General features: G+C 45.0%; 2 protein-coding genes across 2 annotated transcripts; both read right to left on the minus strand.

Annotated features, from left to right (window-relative positions):
* Positions 1-5057: 5057 nt before the first annotated feature.
* On the minus strand, positions 5058-8648 carry LOC143039577 (uncharacterized). Its single transcript, XM_076209806.1, has 2 exons — positions 8319-8648; positions 5058-8169 (listed from the first exon to the last, which is right to left on the minus strand). Exons 1-2 carry the CDS (start codon positions 8371-8373, stop codon positions 5423-5425), a joined length of 2802 nt encoding a protein of 933 aa, XP_076065921.1. The 5' UTR covers positions 8374-8648; the 3' UTR covers positions 5058-5422.
* On the minus strand, positions 8428-18266 carry LOC143039348 (uncharacterized). Its single transcript, XM_076209229.1, has 7 exons — positions 18041-18266; positions 17648-17833; positions 17065-17230; positions 11054-11092; positions 9204-9596; positions 8660-8960; positions 8428-8460 (listed from the first exon to the last, which is right to left on the minus strand). The coding sequence occupies exons 1-7, from the start codon at positions 18264-18266 to the stop codon at positions 8428-8430; spliced, it is 1344 nt and encodes a 447-aa protein (XP_076065344.1).
* Positions 18267-20276: the final 2010 nt, after the last annotated feature.

Raw genomic sequence — 20276 nt, forward strand, 5'->3', positions numbered from 1 at the left:
CTGAAAAAAATAAAGTCACGAGTTATTTAATATTACATGCATTACCTCAATGATTCTATTTGTAAGACACTGGATAACAAGTACCCGACATCAATACGATTTTTTTTTTTACTTCATAGTATAAGTGTTGCATAAAAATGTGTACCGTTTCGAAAACATTTGTAGATAAAGTGAATCGAATAAATAATTTATCATATTGATGGCCTTTTGGAAAAGAAGAGTGTGTATAACATGATGACGTCCCAATTAGCATTGCAAGATTGTAAAGATACGTTCATTGCTGAACAGGAATCAGTTGTATGCTGTGCACATTGTAATACTTTATCACAACCATTGTAATTCTATCTTCGTGTAGAGTAGCATGCAAAAGATGTGTCATAGAAGTGGTAAAGAATAGACTAGAAGGCCAGAGATCAGGCATAAGCATATTGACTAGGTAGATGCACTTATGGGAAGACAAAATTCACGGATTGATAATATTCTTTATATAAAATTGGGCCGAATTCATAGGGAAGTAAGGAGGCGTAAATCTGCGGGCAAATCTACCATCATTGTTCAATGTTTGTGGACTAGGACCAGATAACTGCAACTGCTGGGAACTGGGGAAGAGCGTAGGACCTGCAACTTTGGGAATATGAGACCTATATGCTTCGAATTAAATGTTAATGAAACTAAGATTTTTTTTTTATTAAGTAAAGACAGCTCGGGCGTGGACAATCATTTGCTAAGGGTAATTGAAAAGGGAAGTCGGTTAAACCACCACGCCATATGCTAGCTCTTCTTCACACGTATGCTGTATGAATAATACAGGTGTGTATTTGTGTGCGTGAGACAGATTCACAAAGGCTTTGATCATGTGTTGGACACGCGGCAGGCAGCTATTACCTCCTCGCAGGAGAGCTCAGACTTCGCATATGGCCTCACTTGTGGGTAATGATGTGGCCTTGTGTGAGTATGATTAAACCATACCCGATCCACGGGTAATGTTGTGACCCTACATACAAGGTAAAACGAATACCATCTTTTTACCTTGCTTACATACACCTAACTCCTTGCCCACGAGAGTTGGGGTGTCGGTTCGCAGTGCAAATATGCTGAAGCTATTTCAACTCCTGGTGGTAATCGAACTAGGACCACTGGATCAGTGGATGTGAGCGAAATGGAGTGCAATAATTACATGCGTGTATCTGAGCACGTGTTTTACAGGGCTACCAACCTTTTTCGGCCAGCGTACCTACACTTCCCCAGGCAGCTCCAACTGGTGTGAACAACTAAAACATTTAGTAACTATCACACATAAATTTTATTTAAAAAATCACGACTATAATGACTTAAAACAATTATGAAAATTTGGAGAAGAAAGGACAAATGAGAGATTTGGTGATGGGAGTTAGAGGAAGATGATCCAGGAATTGATTTACTCTAACATTTCGACCAACTTGGTCTTCTTCAGAGAGTTATCTAGAGAAAGTTTTTAAATAGGTTACAATCTATATCACTCTTGAAGGGTACTCGGTCAGGTTATGGTGCTCTGATTAGAAAATCGTGTGAAAAAAAACATCTCCTTGGATGTGCTTTGTTGAAAGCAGTTTTTCAATTCAATTTTCAATTTTACAGTTTATTCAACAAAATATCACACATTACATTTTCATGTTGAAGATGTACATATATACATACATCTAAATATCAAATTGTTGAAAAGGAGAAAGCGGAAGCAATAGCTTATAAAATGCTCTCCCCTAATAGTTTATAGACAAGCATTGAACAATTTACAAAAAAATTCACAGAAAATGAAATTTAATCACAAAGATATCAATAGCAACAGTAATTGTATCCAGTGGGAGCAGCCAATATTTACAATTCATATAGATATAAGAATCAGATATATAAAGACATTCATGCATCCACAATTCACACAGATACAAGGTGCAGATATACAATTTGGGTACACAAACAGTGTTCACAAGAAGCTACGTACGTATAAAGGCATGCATACATATTCACTCTGATACACACACACGGTGGCGCGGTCCCAGGCTATCAGTACGGCGGTGTCGGCGGTACCAGGGTCGAATCCTGCCCAGGGCTGAACTTATTCCAGTATCGCTGCGCTTCGAGTCGTTACTCCAACTCACGTGGGCGGGGAGTTGGGTGTGTGTGAGCGTGTAAGGTCATAGCATTACCCATAGATCGGTCATACGAGCTATGAGCTCTCTTCCGGGAGGGAAATAGCTGTCGATCACGAGTCCAACACGTGATCCAAAGACCAAGGTAAATCACACATGACACACGATTCCACGTCAAATGCTCCAGGACAAATGATAACACAACTGCAGCAACAGATGAACATTCCCAGTTGGCCAGGCACAACGCCCACCAAATCATGCCTCACCTACATCATATTATTCCTGTTCCCATTTGTGAGCATTTCTTGCATTGATGTGTGGCATCTGGCTGGATGTTGGCCAACTTCATTATCAAGTTTCAGACTTTGATATATCATTTATTTGCATAGTGAGGATGGCATTGGCATGATTGAATCCAGGTGTTAACATATGCCAGCTGGGAAATGCCAGAAGGGAGGGCTCAGTCGCCACTGGCAACTTTAGATTACCTTGCCGTGAGGATTACGATGTAAATCGCCCTGAATTCAGTTCGTCTAGATAAGAGTTTCTTAACTTGGCTTGCTAGAACCTCCTAGAGATTCTGAAATGAATACAAGGTGGTTCTGGGAAGTGCTGAATACGTGGCAGTAAAATATCATTCCCATGCTCTTTTCTTTTTCTTGTGTTTTCTTGTTTATTTCGAAAACCATGATGGCAGTTGGTTTTAGACTGGAGTAACACACAAAATAAATGATCAAGCAATGCTTCGCTTTACTTCACTTTCCCTTGTTATTTTAGTAATCAGAAGTTAATCAGAGTTAGGGGGTGCAAGATTGCCTAGATTTGACTACAGGGATGCCTTATGGCAGTGGTTCCCAAACTTCTTCAGCTTGTTACCCATTTTGATATCCCACATTAAGCATGTAACTCCTTTCACAAAATGTTGATATATATGGATAAAACACTAGAGATGTTTTCGTTTATTTATTGTGTTTGGACATTGTGCATCTCTAATGACTATTGCCAAAGATGTCAAGAACGTCAGTGGGATGGATGGAGTTGCATGATTGAAGCTACTTGAGGAATTCTTGGCTTCTTGATTTTCATAATTCTTATTTTTTCCTTCTGTCACTCTTCCATTACCCCCGAAAATTTGTTAAATTACCTCCAGGGGGATAATTTACCCCCCAGTTTGGGAAACACTGCCTTAAGGGTTGGAAAATGTTAAAAAGAAACGCTAGTGTAGATGGAACAAAGACTTGAACCTCTGCTGCTCCAAGAATAGGGCACAGATGAGCTTCCTCTTCGGGATAAGATCAACGATGGAAGTGAATTTAGGGACCACAGTACTACATTTACCCAATTGTATTTATACTCGTACAGGAAAAGGAGCAATACTCGTTGGTTCCCGTCTCCTATTCTCTAATTGTTTATCATACCTAGCTTAAAATTCACGTACGGTTCCAACTTATTCTGTATCCCAATTATCATATTTAGATTTGAACTTCTATATTGTTTGAGCTTGGGTTATATCACTTCCTAAGCTATTAACAAGCATTCTTGCATCTGTATGGAAAAGTGCATTTCTTCATACCCTTTAGACATTTGGTCTTTCTTAATTTGATCCTATAACCTCTTAAAACCATCCCATCTTTAATCAGGAAAGCTCTTCAGTCAGTGCAATCTATCCCCTTTAGTGACCTGAATACTGTAGTCATATCACCTCTCTCTCTTCGATCTTTCAAAGTTGGCAGACCCAGTGCTTTTAGTCTCTCCTCATATGGTTTATCTGCCAGGTTGGGGACCAGTTTGGTTGCTACCCTTTGTATTCTCTCGATCTTACTTACATCCTTCACTCTGTGTGGGGACCATACCAATGACGCATATTCCAGTCTTGGACGGATCAGGGTTTCGGTGAGTTTTTTCATCGTCTCTTCATCCATACAGTGAAACGCCATCTTTGATCATTTACAGTTGTCCGTTCGTCTCTCCCACAGTCTTGCTGATATGTCTATCAGGTGACAGGTTGCCTTTTATAAACTCTAAAATAATTCTCCTCGTTTGTTTTTGTAATGGTTTCACTTCCCAGGGAGTATTTTAAGGATGGTCTTTTACCACTACTACCCATGTGTGTGTGCCCATGAGCAATTTATCACATTTATGATGACCATAATTTAAGTTCATATTTTTGTCATGTGTACCAGAAATATGGCACAATTCTCTCCCCCCCCCTTTCTCTCTCTCTATCCCTCTTAATTTCTTGGAACCGTCCCAATCAATGTGTTGTTGGTCGTGAATGGTTTTGTGTTGAAAAATACCACCGCTTGACTGTGCTGTCTTTACGCTGCATTTGTGTTGAGGGATCCTGGTCTTAATGTCTTTTCCTGACTGCCCGATGTAGAACATACAGTTTTTACAAGGAAATCACAATTGAATTGCCGCGAGGACTTTTCAATTATGTGTTTTTAACTGTGTGATCATTTTCAAACGTAACTTGAACATCATTATCATTTTTTCTAGAATGGGAATTATATTAATGACATTTTCACGATGCGGTAATACAAGGGTCTTTGTTTTCGCCTGATTTTCTGGTTTGTTTTTTGGTCCATTGAAAAAAAAATTCTTAACTGATTTGGCATTGGATAAGAATACTTCTTTGTCGCGGCTAGTGCCGCTTAAATCGTTTTTATCGGCTTAAGAAACCTGCACAGCGAAGCTATATCGGTAATCCCCTACCACACTCCTGGCCAAATGGCCACTTCCGAAAGGGAGTGTGTGGTTGGACATTCCGCATAAATCATCGGAAATTTAAAATTCCCGGCTCTGTGCAGGTGGCGCAAGCGTCTACAACCCCACCTCCCCCTCCCTATCCCCTCCCTTCTTACTCGGCCGCACGGATTGAGCCGTCACTTCAATGAGAAATGAAGGCTTCGCCTGTGGGAGGAGGGAGGGACCCTAAATCTGTGCAGGTTTCTTAAGCCGATAAAAACGATTTAAGCGGCACTAGCCGCGACAAAGAAGTATTATCGGCTGAGAAGAAACCTGCACAGCGAAGCTATGCATGAGACGAGGATAGGTGGGAGGAGAAGGTGAAGCCCAAATTGTAGTCGAGGACAGGGCTCAAGCCGTTATTACGTGTGTCTCGTATGGGAGACTATTCATCTTATCATTCAGTAGAGGGGAGACAAAAAGCATCAAGTACTTATATCGATATCAATATCAATATATATATATTCATTTATTTGTTTATTTTTTATAAAAATAATATTGTACAATTTACATAGTGCATAAATTCTATGTAGAATATTGTATCTTGCTCAGCGGTTCCTGGGCCTTCCCCTACCCCTCGGTCGCCCTTTGCCCCCCTTCTCTTGCGAAGAGAGGGGTGGAGCCGTTCCCATGGCGACACATGGGACAGGGGTGATCGAGTGGTAGAGATACCGTGTCCTGAAGGAAGTTGCTGATGCCCAGCCCCCAAGGTCCTGCACCCGTTCCACAGAGTGGGTGCGGAGAAACGCCAGCGATGCCGCGAGGCCTCTGATGTTGTGGGCGTGGGGGGCATGGCCCGGGTCGGCCTTCTCTATAACGCGGCAAAGTAAACGCGCCAGGGACCTCGGGGTTAGGGGGTTCCGAGATTTCGAATTGTAGAAGAGATGATCCTCGGACACCCCTTCCGTGCGTTCCACGTAGTCTTGAAACGCACGGACCGGGCACAGCGGGTGTGGGTTTCCTTCCTCCAGGAAGGATGGTATTCTGATAGGGCCAATCATGTCGTCCGCCTGCTCATTCTTGGCTAGGAATGTAGGTGATGGAGCGAGAGTTAGGGCAGAGCAGTCCTCCTCCAGTTTGGAGAAGGACTGGTGGCGGGTGATCGCCGCCAGCTGTGACGCCCTGTAACCCGTAGCCAGGGCGAGCAGGAAGACGGCACGTTGAAGGAAGTGTTCCTCCTCCATGATGGTCCCTTCGAACGTCAGGTACTGCAGAACACGATGCAAGGACCAGGCTAGGACCGGCTGACGTCTCGGCTCTCTCGAGGCGCGGATCCCCTTCATTAGAAGGTTTCGCGCCCTTTGTGGCACTGTGATGTTCATGCCGAAGTAGAGTGGATCAGCGAGGGCTGCGTAGTGAGCCGAGATTGTCGCCGGTGCCCTGTTGGTGGTGTCAGCTAGCCAAGACAGGAAGTCCAGAACTGTGCTAGCGGAGATGGTCACTATCGCGTGTCTCCGAAGGAAGTCCTGGAATCTCCGCCAGCAGGATTCATATTGCCGCACTGAGGATGGACGGTGAGCTCTCAGCATCTTGTCTACTGCCTCTGTAGAGAAGAGTTGGCCGAGAGCTCCCCGTAGAAACTCCAAGCGTGAAGTCGAAGTGACGCTTGGAGAGGTGCGGTAAGGCTGCTGGCCAGGCAGGCTGACCCTAGTAGAAGGGGAGAAGGGCACCACTTCATTAGCTCCCCGAACCACGGCTGAGCTGGCCAGTAGGGAGCTATCAGGAGGACCCGACCCTTGAAGGACCTGAGGGTCTGCACCACCTTCAGGAGGACCGTTGTCGCTGGAGGAGGAAATATGTAAACATACTTCCAGCGGTTCCAGTCCTCCGTGAAGGCGTCCGGGCCTCCTGCGCGTGTTCTGTGGTTGTAGGAGAGGAAGAGGGGGAGCTGGGTCGTGCTCGGGGAGGCAAATAGGTCCACCTCCGGGGTGCCGTAGCGGAGGGAGAGCGACTCGAACACTTGTGGACGTAGTTGCCACTCCACCGATGTCTCCCGGAACCTGGATAGAGCGTCCGCCCATTCGTTCTCCCGGCCCGGAACATACTTCGCCGAGAGAGAAATGGCCCTGCGTGATGCCTCGGCGAAGATGTCCTCCGACAGGGCTAGGAGTGGACCTGATCGGGCCGTACCTTGCCTCTGCACGCACTGTACTGCCGTCACATTGTCCATATCGAAGCGGACGCTCGTGTAGGAGATTTCGGGGTGCCGTTCGAGCCATTCTTTTACCACTATCAGCTCCCGAAGGTTGATATGTAGCGACCTTCTCTCTTCCGACCATCCCCCGCACGCTTGATGTCCCCAGCTCGACTGGAAGCCCCACCCTAGGTCCGAGGCGTCCGTCGCTACTGTTATCCGAGGTGGGGGCGGGGACCATGGGACTGACTGGCGTAGGACCCCTGGCCGAAGCCAGGGACGTAACAAGCTGTGGAGTGTTGAGGGTACCGGCCTGGGAAGGTCGCGCGGGAAGAGTGGGATGCTCCTGTTGACCTCTCGCGTTAGCCGTCGGTGTTTCAAGCGGCCCAGTGGAAGGGCCGGGGCCGCGAAGTTGAGGCAACCTAACAGGCCCTCCCACTGACGGCGGGAGAACGTTTGGGAGAAGAATGCCCTCCTGACACAGCGGAGTGTCCGAAGAGCGTTGTCTGGAGCCAGTGACAGGGAGGAGTTGATCGTGTCCCACTCGATCCCGAGCCAATGAAGTTTTTGTGTAGGGGTGAGGGTAGATTTGTCCCAGTTTACCTTGAAGCCCATCTCCGTCAAGATTCTTAAAGCCACCGAGACATTGGTTGATGCACCCTCCTCGGTGGGCGAATGTATCAACCAGTCGTCCAGGTACATGAGTGTGGAGACGCCTGCCTCCGCCAAGCGTGCGCCTACCACTCTCGCTAGCTTTGTGAAGACCCTCGGGGCAAGCGAGAGTCCGAAAGGGAGTCTGGTAAATTGATACGTCTCCCTCCCGACCTGGAACGCCAGGAACCGGCGAAATCGGGGGTGGATGGGGACATGCCAATATGCGTCCTGAAGGTCCAGGGACGCTAACCAGTCTCCCTCCCGGAGCACTGACCGAACCTGAGCCACCGACACCATCTTGAATCGCAGGGGTTTCAAAAATTTGTTCAGTGCGCTCAGGTCCATAACCAGTCTCGTTTTCCCTGGGTCTTTCTTTGGTACGGTAAAAAGACGGGACAGAAAGACCCGACCTGTCGCTGGTTCCACTATTCCTTTTTCCTTCATGTCTCTCACGTGGGGCAGCACTGAAGAGGACACCTTGGATGACGCGGGAGGGTGGCGTAGTGGCTGTGGGAGGAAAGAATAAGGAATCAGCTTATCGGTAGTAATGTGTATATCCCCCCCCCCCAAGCCTGAAGGGCTGGGGCAAGTTACTATCCATACTATGTAAGAGTATCACCACAGTTCCCTCAGAGGATAAAGGTAAGGAGACCCACCGGGAGAGAGACCCAAGGCCAGGTGAGTCCCTGGCGGATGACCCTGGAGGCCCATCCGTGCGCAGGCCACGCGTGGTGCCAGCCCAGGAGACACCCCACTTGGGGGCCTTCAGAAGTTCTTGAACTTTTGCTGTTGTTGCTGCTGATGTTTTCGTTGGTTGGTGGTCCTCTGGGGTTGGGAGGAGGTGTGGTGTTGCGATTGTTGGCGCCGAAATGTCTGGGGCTGTTGCTGATGCGGGCGCTGGGTTATCCTCCCTGTGGGTGGTGGACGGTATGCCCGCTGTTGTTGTTGATGTTGTTGTTGTTGTTGTTGTTGTTGGCGCGCGTATGGGGGCGGGCGCCTGAATAGAGTGGGACCTGTAAGCAGGTAAGGGCCGAGGTCTCGGTTGGGATGGTTGTTGGATCTGGATGACGGTCGGGACCGTAGCGAAGACGCGGTCTGTCGCTTCCTGGTCGAACAGACCACGGGAAAGGGGAGCTGCTCTCACCACGCCCCGGCGAGCTATCTCCGGGGCCGACCGCGCTGCAGACTGACGAGCTGCCAAACGAGCCGCGGTGAAGGCCCTCGCTGCTGGGGGTAGGGCTGATGACGCCATGTTGGCTGTACCCTCTGCCACGGTAGAGAGTGCCGCCAGGGTGTCTCTGCATACATAAAACACGCGAATCAAATTAGTAGGGCGAGAAGGATCCCGATCCCCGGAGGGTGTAATAAAGTCACATCGCTCAATTGTAGAACGTATAACATATGCGAGGCCGAGGTCGTTTCCGAACGACCTCGTCCTTGGGTGCTAGTCAAGAGGCTCCGTCCTGGGTGAAGACGCTACCTGAGCGTCTCTCGCCAGGACAGGTCTGGACCCTCTGTATACATTGAAATATCCCACTCACCTCAATTCTTCCCGCGGGAAGTCCTCAAAGCTCGTGGCGAGCGTCGTCAGCCAGTTCCTCATCATCGCGATTGCCGTGACGGTCGAGATGGTAGAGGCAAGGTCTTGTCTGGTCGAGGCCTCCGTCGTCAGCAACTTAGTCTCCGGTTCACTAAGTTGATGGGGGAGGGCGGGGTCCCTGCCAGAGTGCCATAAGCAATCGCGCAGACCCTCCGGCGCGAAGGGTGGTGGCAGGACGACGGGGAATGATGAAGGGATATGCCGTCGAGGAGGAACCGTCTTGGGTTGGTCTTGGGCCCGCTCGAAGAGAGCAGGGATGTCTAAGGCCTTCTCCCCTTTCTCCTGCGGGAACCAGGCGTTTGGGGAGAGTGCTACCGCCGGTGAGTCCCCCGACCTGTCGACAAACATATGCCCATCAGGGTTTAAACGAGGGTTCTCCAGGAGAGCACCTAATGCGTCCAGAGTGTTAGAGGTGGAAATCCTGGAGGGCGTGGAGGCCGGGGCGGAGAGGGGTCGAATCTTATATAGAACCTTAGCCCCCTCCGCGTCGTTGGCCCACTTTAGGATAACGTCATCTCTCCTCCTCCAGCCCTCCGGTAGCGAGTAGTCGGGAGACCAGGCCACTAGCTTGTGATCTTCTCCAAACGAGTACTCCCAGGACCGGGGAAGGTCACACCATGAGAAGGGGCGGAACTCAAGAGTCCGTCATGGTAGGAGGATAAGGAAAAGAACTGTAGTGGTCCTCCACCCCGTCCAACCCGACGGACGTCTGATTGGGGGGTTCCTCCTGAGAGGGGCCTTCTAGTCCTATACCTGTCGCCGGCACGGAGGGGCGGAGGGAAGGACCAGGAGGGAGAGTGGGAGGGGGGGCTAGAGCCGTAGGTTCAATAGGAGGTTGCTCTGGAGAGGGGTGCGTTATGATTTGCGCGGTCTGAAAGGCCGGATAATGTGATAGGGCCGATTCAAGGACGGGGCCTACCAGGGACGGAAGGAGGGCAGCCACTTGGGCGGCCAGAGTTCCCTCTCCCCTCGTGTCGTCCTCCGGCTCCCTGCCCTTGTGGGATTTACGGCGAGGAAAAGGAGAGCGAGGAAGGGAGGGTGAGTTGGGGGGAGAGGCTGTGGAGGGTGGGGACAAGCTGAGCGTCCTGGACCTCGGTGAGGCAGACCTCTTTTTCGAGCGAGATTTCCTGCCGGGTTCACATGAGTGATCTAGGGAGGAAGACGAGTTCGTGGGGGTGCTTGACAAAGCAAGCCGTAAGGGTTTTAAGGACCCTTGATGTTCGGATGTATGGGGCTGCCGAGAGGCCTGAGGACGCTCGGGGACACCATACTCCGCAACATCAGACTCGTCCCCTTGTACTCCGAGAGGCCCAGGTTGTCCACCAACGGAAGTCTCGGAGACATAGGGAGACGGATGGCGAGGGCGAACGAGGCCCAATTCCACTCCTAACGCCGGATCCGCCCACACCAGGGGGGGGGTCGTCAGCGGATTTCAATTTCCGAGCTCTGCGCCATGCCTCCCGAAGGTGTCCGAGGGCGGCTAGCTTGGAACGGGTTTTGGGAGGAGCAGCACGAATCTCCTCAACCCGCGCTTTGCACACAACGCAGGCTAGGGGGTTAAAGCCAGCTTGTGAGAAACAAGGGGCATGGCGGGAGCAGAGGTCGTGGTGGCCGTCTGACGAGATCCTGGCTGTGCAGCCGGATTCCACACACAAGCGTTTGGTCTGAAAATAGAATAATGATAATCATAGACGGGGTGTCCCAAAGGTGTCTGGACACAACACCAAAGGGGAAAAACTGCAGGAGAACTCCCTACGAGAACACAAGAGCACGAGCTGGAACCAGACTTACCGGCATGAAAGAAGGTGGGTTGTTGAGTGACCGACTCGTCTGGTTCCGCGATGCTAAGTGACGGCTCAATCCGTGCGGCCGAGTAAGAAGGGAGGGGATAGGGAGGGGGAGGTGGGGTTGTAGACGCTTGCGCCACCTGCACAGAGCCGGGAATTTTAAATTTCCGATGATTTATGCGGAATGTCCAACCACACACTCCCTTTCGGAAGTGGCCATTTGGCCAGGAGTGTGGTAGGGGATTACCGATATAGCTTCGCTGTGCAGGTTTCTTCTCAGCCGATAATGTTGTTGGATTTTTATTACCAATGTTTTGGATGTTCAGTTCTTCCTGCAAAAATTCAGGATCTGAAATCCTATAAGCTCTAAGGCACATAGAACCGAATAATGATTTTTTTTACAGTAATATGATGACCGGAATAATAATGAACATGTGACAGAATGTTTGTAGCTTTTCTATATATCTTAGTTTTAATGTTATTATTATCCCTAATAATTTCTATATCCAAGAAAATGAGTCATTTTTTATTTCAACTTTATGAGTGAATTTAATAAATAGTTTAAAAAGAAATTCTGCAATAGAGATTTCAGCCAAAAACATAAAATATCATCTACATGCTGGAACCATACTGTTACGTATTCGCATGTACATTAACTCACCTTTTTCTCTTTCTCGTCGGCCGTGATCATGGAATCACAAGTTCTTCTCTTGTTTATTCTGCTTAGCGAACATGAGGATTTTACACGTGTGTTCAACACCAATGCTAGGCTTACTCTCTTTTAGCGAGGGTATCGCAGGCGATGCCGGGACGCGAATTTTTTTTCCCACGCGAGTTGCGGACCCCAAAATTAACAACAGCCAATCAGAACGCACCTGACTCTCATACGTCACGTTAGGCATCATACGCGTGGGGGGTAAAAAGCATCCATTGTCTGCAGAGGCCCAAGCTATTGGGGGGGGGGGAGGGGTCCCAGGCCAACAGTTTCTCCAGTGGCCCAAGCCATGGGGGGGGGGGTTTACACGGCACCCCCACCCCCAAATGGCTTGGCCCTCTGCAGAAACTGGATGCCTTGGAGCCTCCCCCCCCCTCCTAATAACTTGGGACTCTGCAGACACCAGATTCCTTGTACCCCCCCCCCCCACCTCCCATAGCTTGGGACTCTGCAGACACTAGATTCCTTGTACCCCCCCCCACCCCATAGCTTGGGTCCCTGCAGACACTGGATGCCTTATGCAAGTCTCACTATATATCACGCTATTTATACATTTCTATGTGTGTTGTAGAAATACGTTTGGCACGATCAGCCAGAGTACGAAAAGTCCCGAACGAACGGATGTGTACAACCCAAACTTTCACGCCCTCGTCACTTCCATAAGATGACGCCTACGTAGGCGTCATGAGGATTGCAAGTGTGTACGCGAGGATGCCGATATCGGCTTCTTGATTATATTTATTGTAGTCGTGCCTGCGTGACCCCCATACTCTCTAAACAAACTGGCTTCATCATATTTTCTATGGTTATCAAAATTCACTGGTGAAAGCTAATGGTGCCAGACGTGCGATGTGGCCCGTGGTGAAGGGGCATGGCAACAAGGTGACGCTACTATAGGGGAATGATATGATAATTCTGCACATGAAAAAGGTTTTTAAAGTTCTGCTATGACCGTTTCCCCTCTTCTTCCCTCTATTCATCCAAAACGTAAATACACGTGCACGCGTATGATGCCTGAGAGTCAGGTGCGTTCTGATTGGCTGTTGTTAATATTGGGGTCCGCAACTTGCGTGGAAAAAAAAAAAAATCGCTGCCGGGACCACCCCCGGCATCCCCCCACGCACACCCCCGCTACATACCCCCTTGCTTATGCTTCGACTCTCCGACATCACGCATCACTTACACACATACCAACCATCCTGGCACACTATGCAACACTCATACATGCAATTTCGCCACAATACTATATCTCTTTCTTTGAAGGTAAGCTTAAAAAAAGTCCATATAAATATTGGCTAATACAGGGGAATTAATTGTCCATAGCTAAACCAATATTTTGGGAGTAATGTTTCCCTTCAAACATGCAAGAGGCGTTTTCTACAAACAACCTAATGAGTTTCAAGATATGTTCTTTAAGAAGACCTTCACTGCTGTCACTTAGGATGTTGAGCAAAAATGTCGACACATCATCAATAGGAATTGAAGTAAATAAAATTTGTATATAAAAACTGACAAGATTATAAGAGTATTCAACATGAAGGGATTTCAGAATTTGTACTAAATCTACACTATTTTGAACAAAGGATTCAGAAATAGTGCCAAGCAATTGAGAGAGAAGGGTAGCAAACCATTTTCAAAGCTTGTAAAAAACTGAACCTATGGAACTTATGTGGGTTTTGAGAAGTTACAAAGGATTATAAAGGAGGAGCATGCCGACAGGGGACCTTTTGGTCCATAACTAGGTTGAATGCTCAAAAAATGATAATGATAAATAAATAAAGATTATAATAATATAAATAATGACAAATAAGTAAAAAATAAACAGGTAAAGTTAAATAATAAAGAAACAGGTAAATAATGAATAATAATAAATTTAAAGATAAATAATATAGAGCGTATAGAGAGGTATTCCTTTCCTTTTCAGTCATTTTTTTGGTTGCCAGTGAAAAAATACCCATTTTCTTGGTATTTTTTTAAGTTCACAATAAGCATCGAGATATTTAAGTAGATCGAAAACTTTATATTGATAGTCACTTTTGTTCGTAATAACTAAAACATTGCTTTTGTCTGCCTTGGTGATATGCAAAGACATGTATTTCTTTAACTTTTCCCGCGCTTTTACAAACCTGATAGGTACAGAACCGTTCCATTTGGTAAAGATTGCACAATACAAAATATCCCGAATTATACCACTGTTCTCATGCACTCGACTCTTTTTCCATTTCAAACAAGGATCTACTAATTTGCAATGGGTTTATCCCCTTCCAGCACTAGGATAAACAATAGCATAAAACACTTTTAAGTTTCATAATTCAAACCTTTGGATGACCGGTTGACAACACAATCAAGGTCCTAGCGTTTATTCCAGTAGATGTTTTTAGTCCTTGTAGTTTATTTTTATCTCCCCCTTTTTCTGTACGTTGTTTGTATATGTAATATACGAAAGATCTTACAGTCTACTGTTTAATTTTGTCCAGTGGTGTTCTTGCACACATGCATACATATTCGTGTGCGTGCATTAAAGTAGTGTAACAGGTTCTGCCTCGGGCTCAGGTTGCAGGTCGGGAACCATAACATGTGTTGACGTCGCTTCACTTCAAGTCTTCTATTTTTTCACGTTGTTGCTACTTGAGCTACAGATTATTTCCTCTTCTTGTTTTCTCGTAATTTCAAGAAACTATATATTGCTATTTTTATTCGTTTTCTCTTGTCTTCTTCAAAGAGTAATTAGAGCCCTTACATGCCTATAATTGAAATTGAAATTGAAAATATGTGCCGCTACGGGGCAAAGCTCAGTTACGCCTCCCCCCCCTCCACCCTCACCACTACTTACCATCTCCACCATTCCTTGTTGCCTAATATAGCTTTTGGCTTGCGAAATAATTAAGCATATTTTAAATAGGTTATTTAATGTCCCTATTGCAGAAAGGATAAAGGAAAATATTTTATATTCTGTTGATTCTAACGCAAAATTCATATATTGCGGTAAAATAGTCAGGGCTCTTTTGATCTTTTTTATTATAATTATTTTGTCAGTCTTGTGGGCGGCATATCCAGACTAGTATTGCCGCTCCCTTAAATATGCCCCTCCCCAGGGCATATACACACACCCTGCCCCCCCCCCCCTTATGTGAGGGCCCTAAGAGTAACTGACCTGATAGTGTATGCATATGTGTGCTTTGTACGGTGTAGTTCTTGCACCTATTTAACTTGTCCTCAAAAGTGGATCGTTTTCTTTCTTACTTTACTTAACACCCGTTTTCTGTTACAGTGACTTCGTGATCATTTTCATTTATACACGTGACCTAGAAAAAACGACAATTATTTATAACTGATTATCTCCTTGTTCTTTGTGTCTTCATATTTCATTTATATGGTATACAGATTACGACTGAAATTTGCCTCGGAACGTTCATATATACATATTTTCAGGGCAGTGCAAATTTGCCTTTAGCTTTGAGAGCAAAACATTCCCATACAGGGAGTAGAAATGCTTCCGCACTACTCTGACATTACATAACATTACATAATATCACAGCACCACACAGGAAGAATGGGAACAGAGAAAGAAATAGAGAGAAATTACGAAAAGGAAGAGGGAGACAGAAAGATTAACGGGATTCAGGCATACAGGAAATGATTATTGTAGGTAAGATTAGGAGCGCACGCGAACGGATAGGATGCGATATGATGTTGTGTGTTATGTATGTGAGTTGGTCAGTACTTAAGACTACTGCTAAAACTAGTCCTTTTTTGTGTGTATCAGCGTTTGGTACCAAGAGTTTGGTGCCAATTGCCTTCGGAGAGCCACTCGGTCTAAGCCCTTTACTAGCACAATTCGTGAATTGTATGTAGTGATGTTATATTGTGATCCGGTTGTGTATGCATGTGGCACGCTTTCTTGATGTTGGTCCCACTCACAGGGTCAAATCCAGATAACAAGAGACAAATGATGATGATGATGGTGATGATGATGATGATGATGATGATGATGATGATGATGATGATGATGATGATCAAAATTGACCATTACCATACCAAACCAAAGCGCATTATATTAGACCATGCCATGCAAATACCAAATACGCATTAAACCATACCATTACCATGCCATAAATACTAGTGCTTTATCTTACCTTTACCAAAACACATAATGTCTTGCTTTTACCTTACTCTGGATACCATGATACGCAATAGTTTACCATTACTATGCGACTGATACTGAAAGCAAATGATATTTTGCCATTGATTATTTCACTGGGCATTATAATCATGTCGTTGTGAGCTGAATGCGACTGTGGCTCAATGATGAACGCTTTCCGTCAGCAATTTGTTTTGATGGGGTCTTTACTCCTCTGGAGTTGAAAGCTTTGGCTGCCAGTTCGCTTGCCACCTTCAATCTACTGCTTTAATTGGTCACTTTCATGGACGAATGGAACCGGTTGATTTGGGCTGTAGTTGATGTGAAGACACATCATTCCATTTTTGCCTCCGTGGTGAGTTTTGATAACTGATGTGAATGGGCTTTAATGAGACGTTTTGATCTCAGCGTTCTTTTCTTATTTTTTTAAGGTCCATGGAATCCACGATGGACGTCTTTCGAATTCCAGCACTATTGGGATCCACGAAGGATGTCTTTCTTTCTCTTTTAGGCCATGGTAAGAGTTACCATCTCGTTCTGTAATGAAGAGATATCTGATGCTTTCCAGCGTTTCCTCTTTCAGTTTGCTTTCTGCTTCACACATGCTCTGAACGATGGGTTTTGGTGGTTTTATAGAGACAATTGTCCTTTTCCTTACAGGTTAAATAAGACAACAACCTTTCCTTTTTCTAATTTAGTCTGTGTTTAAGGATTACATCGGGCTGGTTGAGCTGTGGTGTTGTTTTGCAAGGTAAATTGCTTTCGGGCACTGATTTGAACTCAACCGGGATAAATGAGGGACGCCGTTCAAAATCGAGGAACAGTGAACGATTTTGCTTTCAAAGTCACAGATTGAGTTTGGAGTATGAAGTTAAAGAACTGATTACTACTCCTTTTAAAGTTTGCACAAGGTAACTTTACAGATGGTAAGTTCCTTTGCTTTGTCTGTGTGTGCTTTCCTTTGAGGATTAAATCGGGCTGGTTGGGCTGTAGTGTTGTTTTGCAAGGTATTTTGGTCTTGGGCACTGATCTGAACTTAACCGGGATAAATGAGGGACGCCGTTCAAAATCGAGGAACAATGGTACCCATGAAGGGATCCTCTCTTTCTCTTTTGTATATTGGAAGGACTCGTTCTCAGAACTCTGTCCGAACAAGTACCTAATGCTTTCAAGAACGCTGTCATCCATCTCAATTTTAGTTTTTATCTTCCAAGAAGCGTCTGCTTTCCAAAACAATGATCTAATGCTTTCAATTGCTTCTTCGCTATCCTCTGTCGTCCCTTTGATAGAAGTGTGAAGCTGACTTGAGGCGATGGTAAGGTCATCTGTATTGCAATTTATGTAATTAAGCACAGTTTCCCTTTCTGCCTCATATAGGTTACGGAGGAATGTGATCGGTCTAACCAAGTGTAGGGATGCTTTCTTTAATGTTTTCTCGGGTTTTGATGTAAATCTTACTGGGATCCACGATGCCCGTCTTTCAGGTTCAATAGTGATCGGAATCCATGATGGAAACCGATTCTTCTCCAGTCTGTAATTAAGCACAGTTTCCCTTTCTGCCTAATATAGGTTATGGAGGAATGTGATCGGTCTAACCAAGTGTAGTGATGCTTTCTTCAATGTTTTCTCTGGTTTTGATGTAAATCTCACGGGGATCCACGATGCCCGTCTTTCGGGTTCAATAGTGATCGGAATCCATGATGGAAACCGATTCTTCTCCAGTCTGTTATAGAACATCTTACTGTTACACCAGGATTCAAACAAATACTTAACGTCCGCCATTATTTCATCATAACGGTCACAGACACTTCCTTGTTGGTCTTCGAGCTTGCATATAGAAGAGGTTGGGATAGCATGTGAAAGAGGTTGGGCACTTTCTATTGAGATCTTCGCTGGATAGTCCGGTTTACAAGATCGCGGTCTGAAGGCTACCGGAATCCAAGAAGCACGCCTTTCGTAATCTATCTTCAAAGGAAACCACGACGGTAATCTTTCGGTTGTTCTCCTTTTACCCACTGTCTTCTTAGACTGATTGCTGTCGAACATGAGACGGATGGAAGATATGATTTCATCACTTTCTTCCTACTGCGGACAGTTGAGCTCTCCTTGGCTAACAATACTGGATGCAGACTTACTCCCTTTAAACCCTAGAGAATTCTCTGTTTCATTGTCAGCGGGCCTTCCGAGGTCGTTGTAGTATTCGATCACATTCATGAAAAAGCACTGGAGGTACAGAATGGAGCGAGAGAAAACATTTTCCACTACACTTCGAACACTGGCTAATCCATCTCTTACGCTTGTAATTATTCTTTTTGGTACGCTGTTCATAGGGCCAAATCCAGCGATTTCTGGTAACCTCATGGTATCCCGAGCGATCGAGTTCCTGGCAAAGCTGGAAGCAGACGCCTTGCCCATACCCTTCGTCATAGACACCACCAAGAGTCCATGGACCCCGTCGGAGTGCGCATGCGCAGAAATACCTGAGGGAGTACAGTGGGATTAGTAGTAGGAATTCATTCCACTCCCTGCTCCCATTGTTGGGGACCTTCGCACCTTCCGTCTCGATGAAGTCTTGCTCTACTGTTCTTAGCGTTGCCTTTGTAATACTCTCGTTATTTGATATGAATAGATCGTCCATCATGTTGGTTTTAGTATATTAACCTCTTCTGTCAGATGGCTGTTCCTTAGCTGAATAAAATCGTCTGGAGTCAACCAGAACAAAATCCTTACTCATGAGCCCCGTACGCGGTACTGAATGCATGAAGGTTTTATGTTGCTATTTTAGGGACTTTAGTAACACTCCTTCGAACCAGAGGAACGCTGCATTCTTACGTGACTCGGGAAGAATCTCTACACTAAATATATATACATGTATACATATACTGTATATATATATATATATATGTATATATATATATATATGTATATATATGTATATACACACACGCAAACACACATACACACACACACACACACACACACACACACACACACACACACACACACACACACACACAAGTATATATATATATATATGTATATATATATATATGTATATATATATATATATATATGTATAATGTATATATATATATATATATACACATATACAATATTTGTTTGACGGTTCATGTCATAGCTTGATAATTACATGATTATATATAAATGAATTGTGAATTTTGTATATAAAGTAGAAGTAGTAATAAAATGTTGTCTGTTAATAATACAGGGTTTTCCTCCTTCTGACTTTGATTGTTAATCAAAGCATAAAACTCTTGTCACTCTCTTTTGGTGCTTGGAAAAGGATTTCTTATCAAATGCTGGAGATTTCTCATCAAATGCTGGGGGACGTAACAGTGTGCATGTGTGTGTGTGTGTGTGTGTGTGTGTGTGTGTGTGTGTGTGTGTGTGTGTGTGTGTGTGTGTGTGTGTGTGTGTGTGTGTGTGTGTGTGTGTGTGTTTGTGTGTGTGTGTGTTTGTGTGTGTGTGTGTGTGTTTGTGTGTGTGTGTGTGTGTGTGTGCGCGCGTATGTATTTATGTGTGTGTGTATGTGTGTGTGTGTGTGTGTGTGTGTGTGTGTGTGCGTGTATGTATTTACAAAGGATTACAAAGGATTACAAAGGCAAAGCATGCCGACAGGAGACCTTTTGATCCATATCTAGGTCGGATGCAAAAAAAAAAAAAAAAAAAAAAAAAAAAATCATATTAATAATAAATTAAAACTATAACAATGTAAATAACAATTAAAATGCATAAATAAATGCATTGGTATAGTTGAATAACAAACAAACAGGTAAATAGTAAATGATAATAAATTGACATATAACTAATAATAAATGAAAATCAGACAGACAAATTATAACAAAACAAAAACAAATAATATAACATAAATTATAATAATTACAGCATCTTACTTAGGTATTTATCTAAATGATTCTTAAAGCTTCGAACTGAACTACATTGCACTACCTGTGCAGGAAGTTTATTCCATTCATTAACTACACGGTTGGCAAAGTTGTTTCCTACCTACTTCCAAATTGAATCTATTTCCGGACAGTTTGAGACCATTGTTTCTTGTCTGATTCTCATTCAATGTGAAAATTTGGTCACTTTTGATGTTGTCAATTCCCTTTAAAATCTTAAAGACCTGTATCAAGTCACCTCTGAGTCTACGCTTTTTTAGGGAAAACAGATTCATGTGCTTAAGTCGATTTTCGTATGATTTATTTTTGATATTTGGAATCAGTTTTGTGGCTCGCCGTTGTACTTTTTCCAGTCTGTCAATGTCTTTAATGAGATTCGGTGACCATACGGAAACAGCATATTCCAAATGTGGACGAACTAACGATTTATATAGCTTGTTAATGAGTG

The sequence above is a fragment of the Oratosquilla oratoria genome, chromosome 26 (genome assembly GCF_046742065.1).
Source record: "Oratosquilla oratoria isolate Oo_2021 chromosome 26, ASM4674206v1, whole genome shotgun sequence".
NCBI lineage: Eukaryota > Metazoa > Arthropoda > Malacostraca > Stomatopoda > Squillidae > Oratosquilla > Oratosquilla oratoria.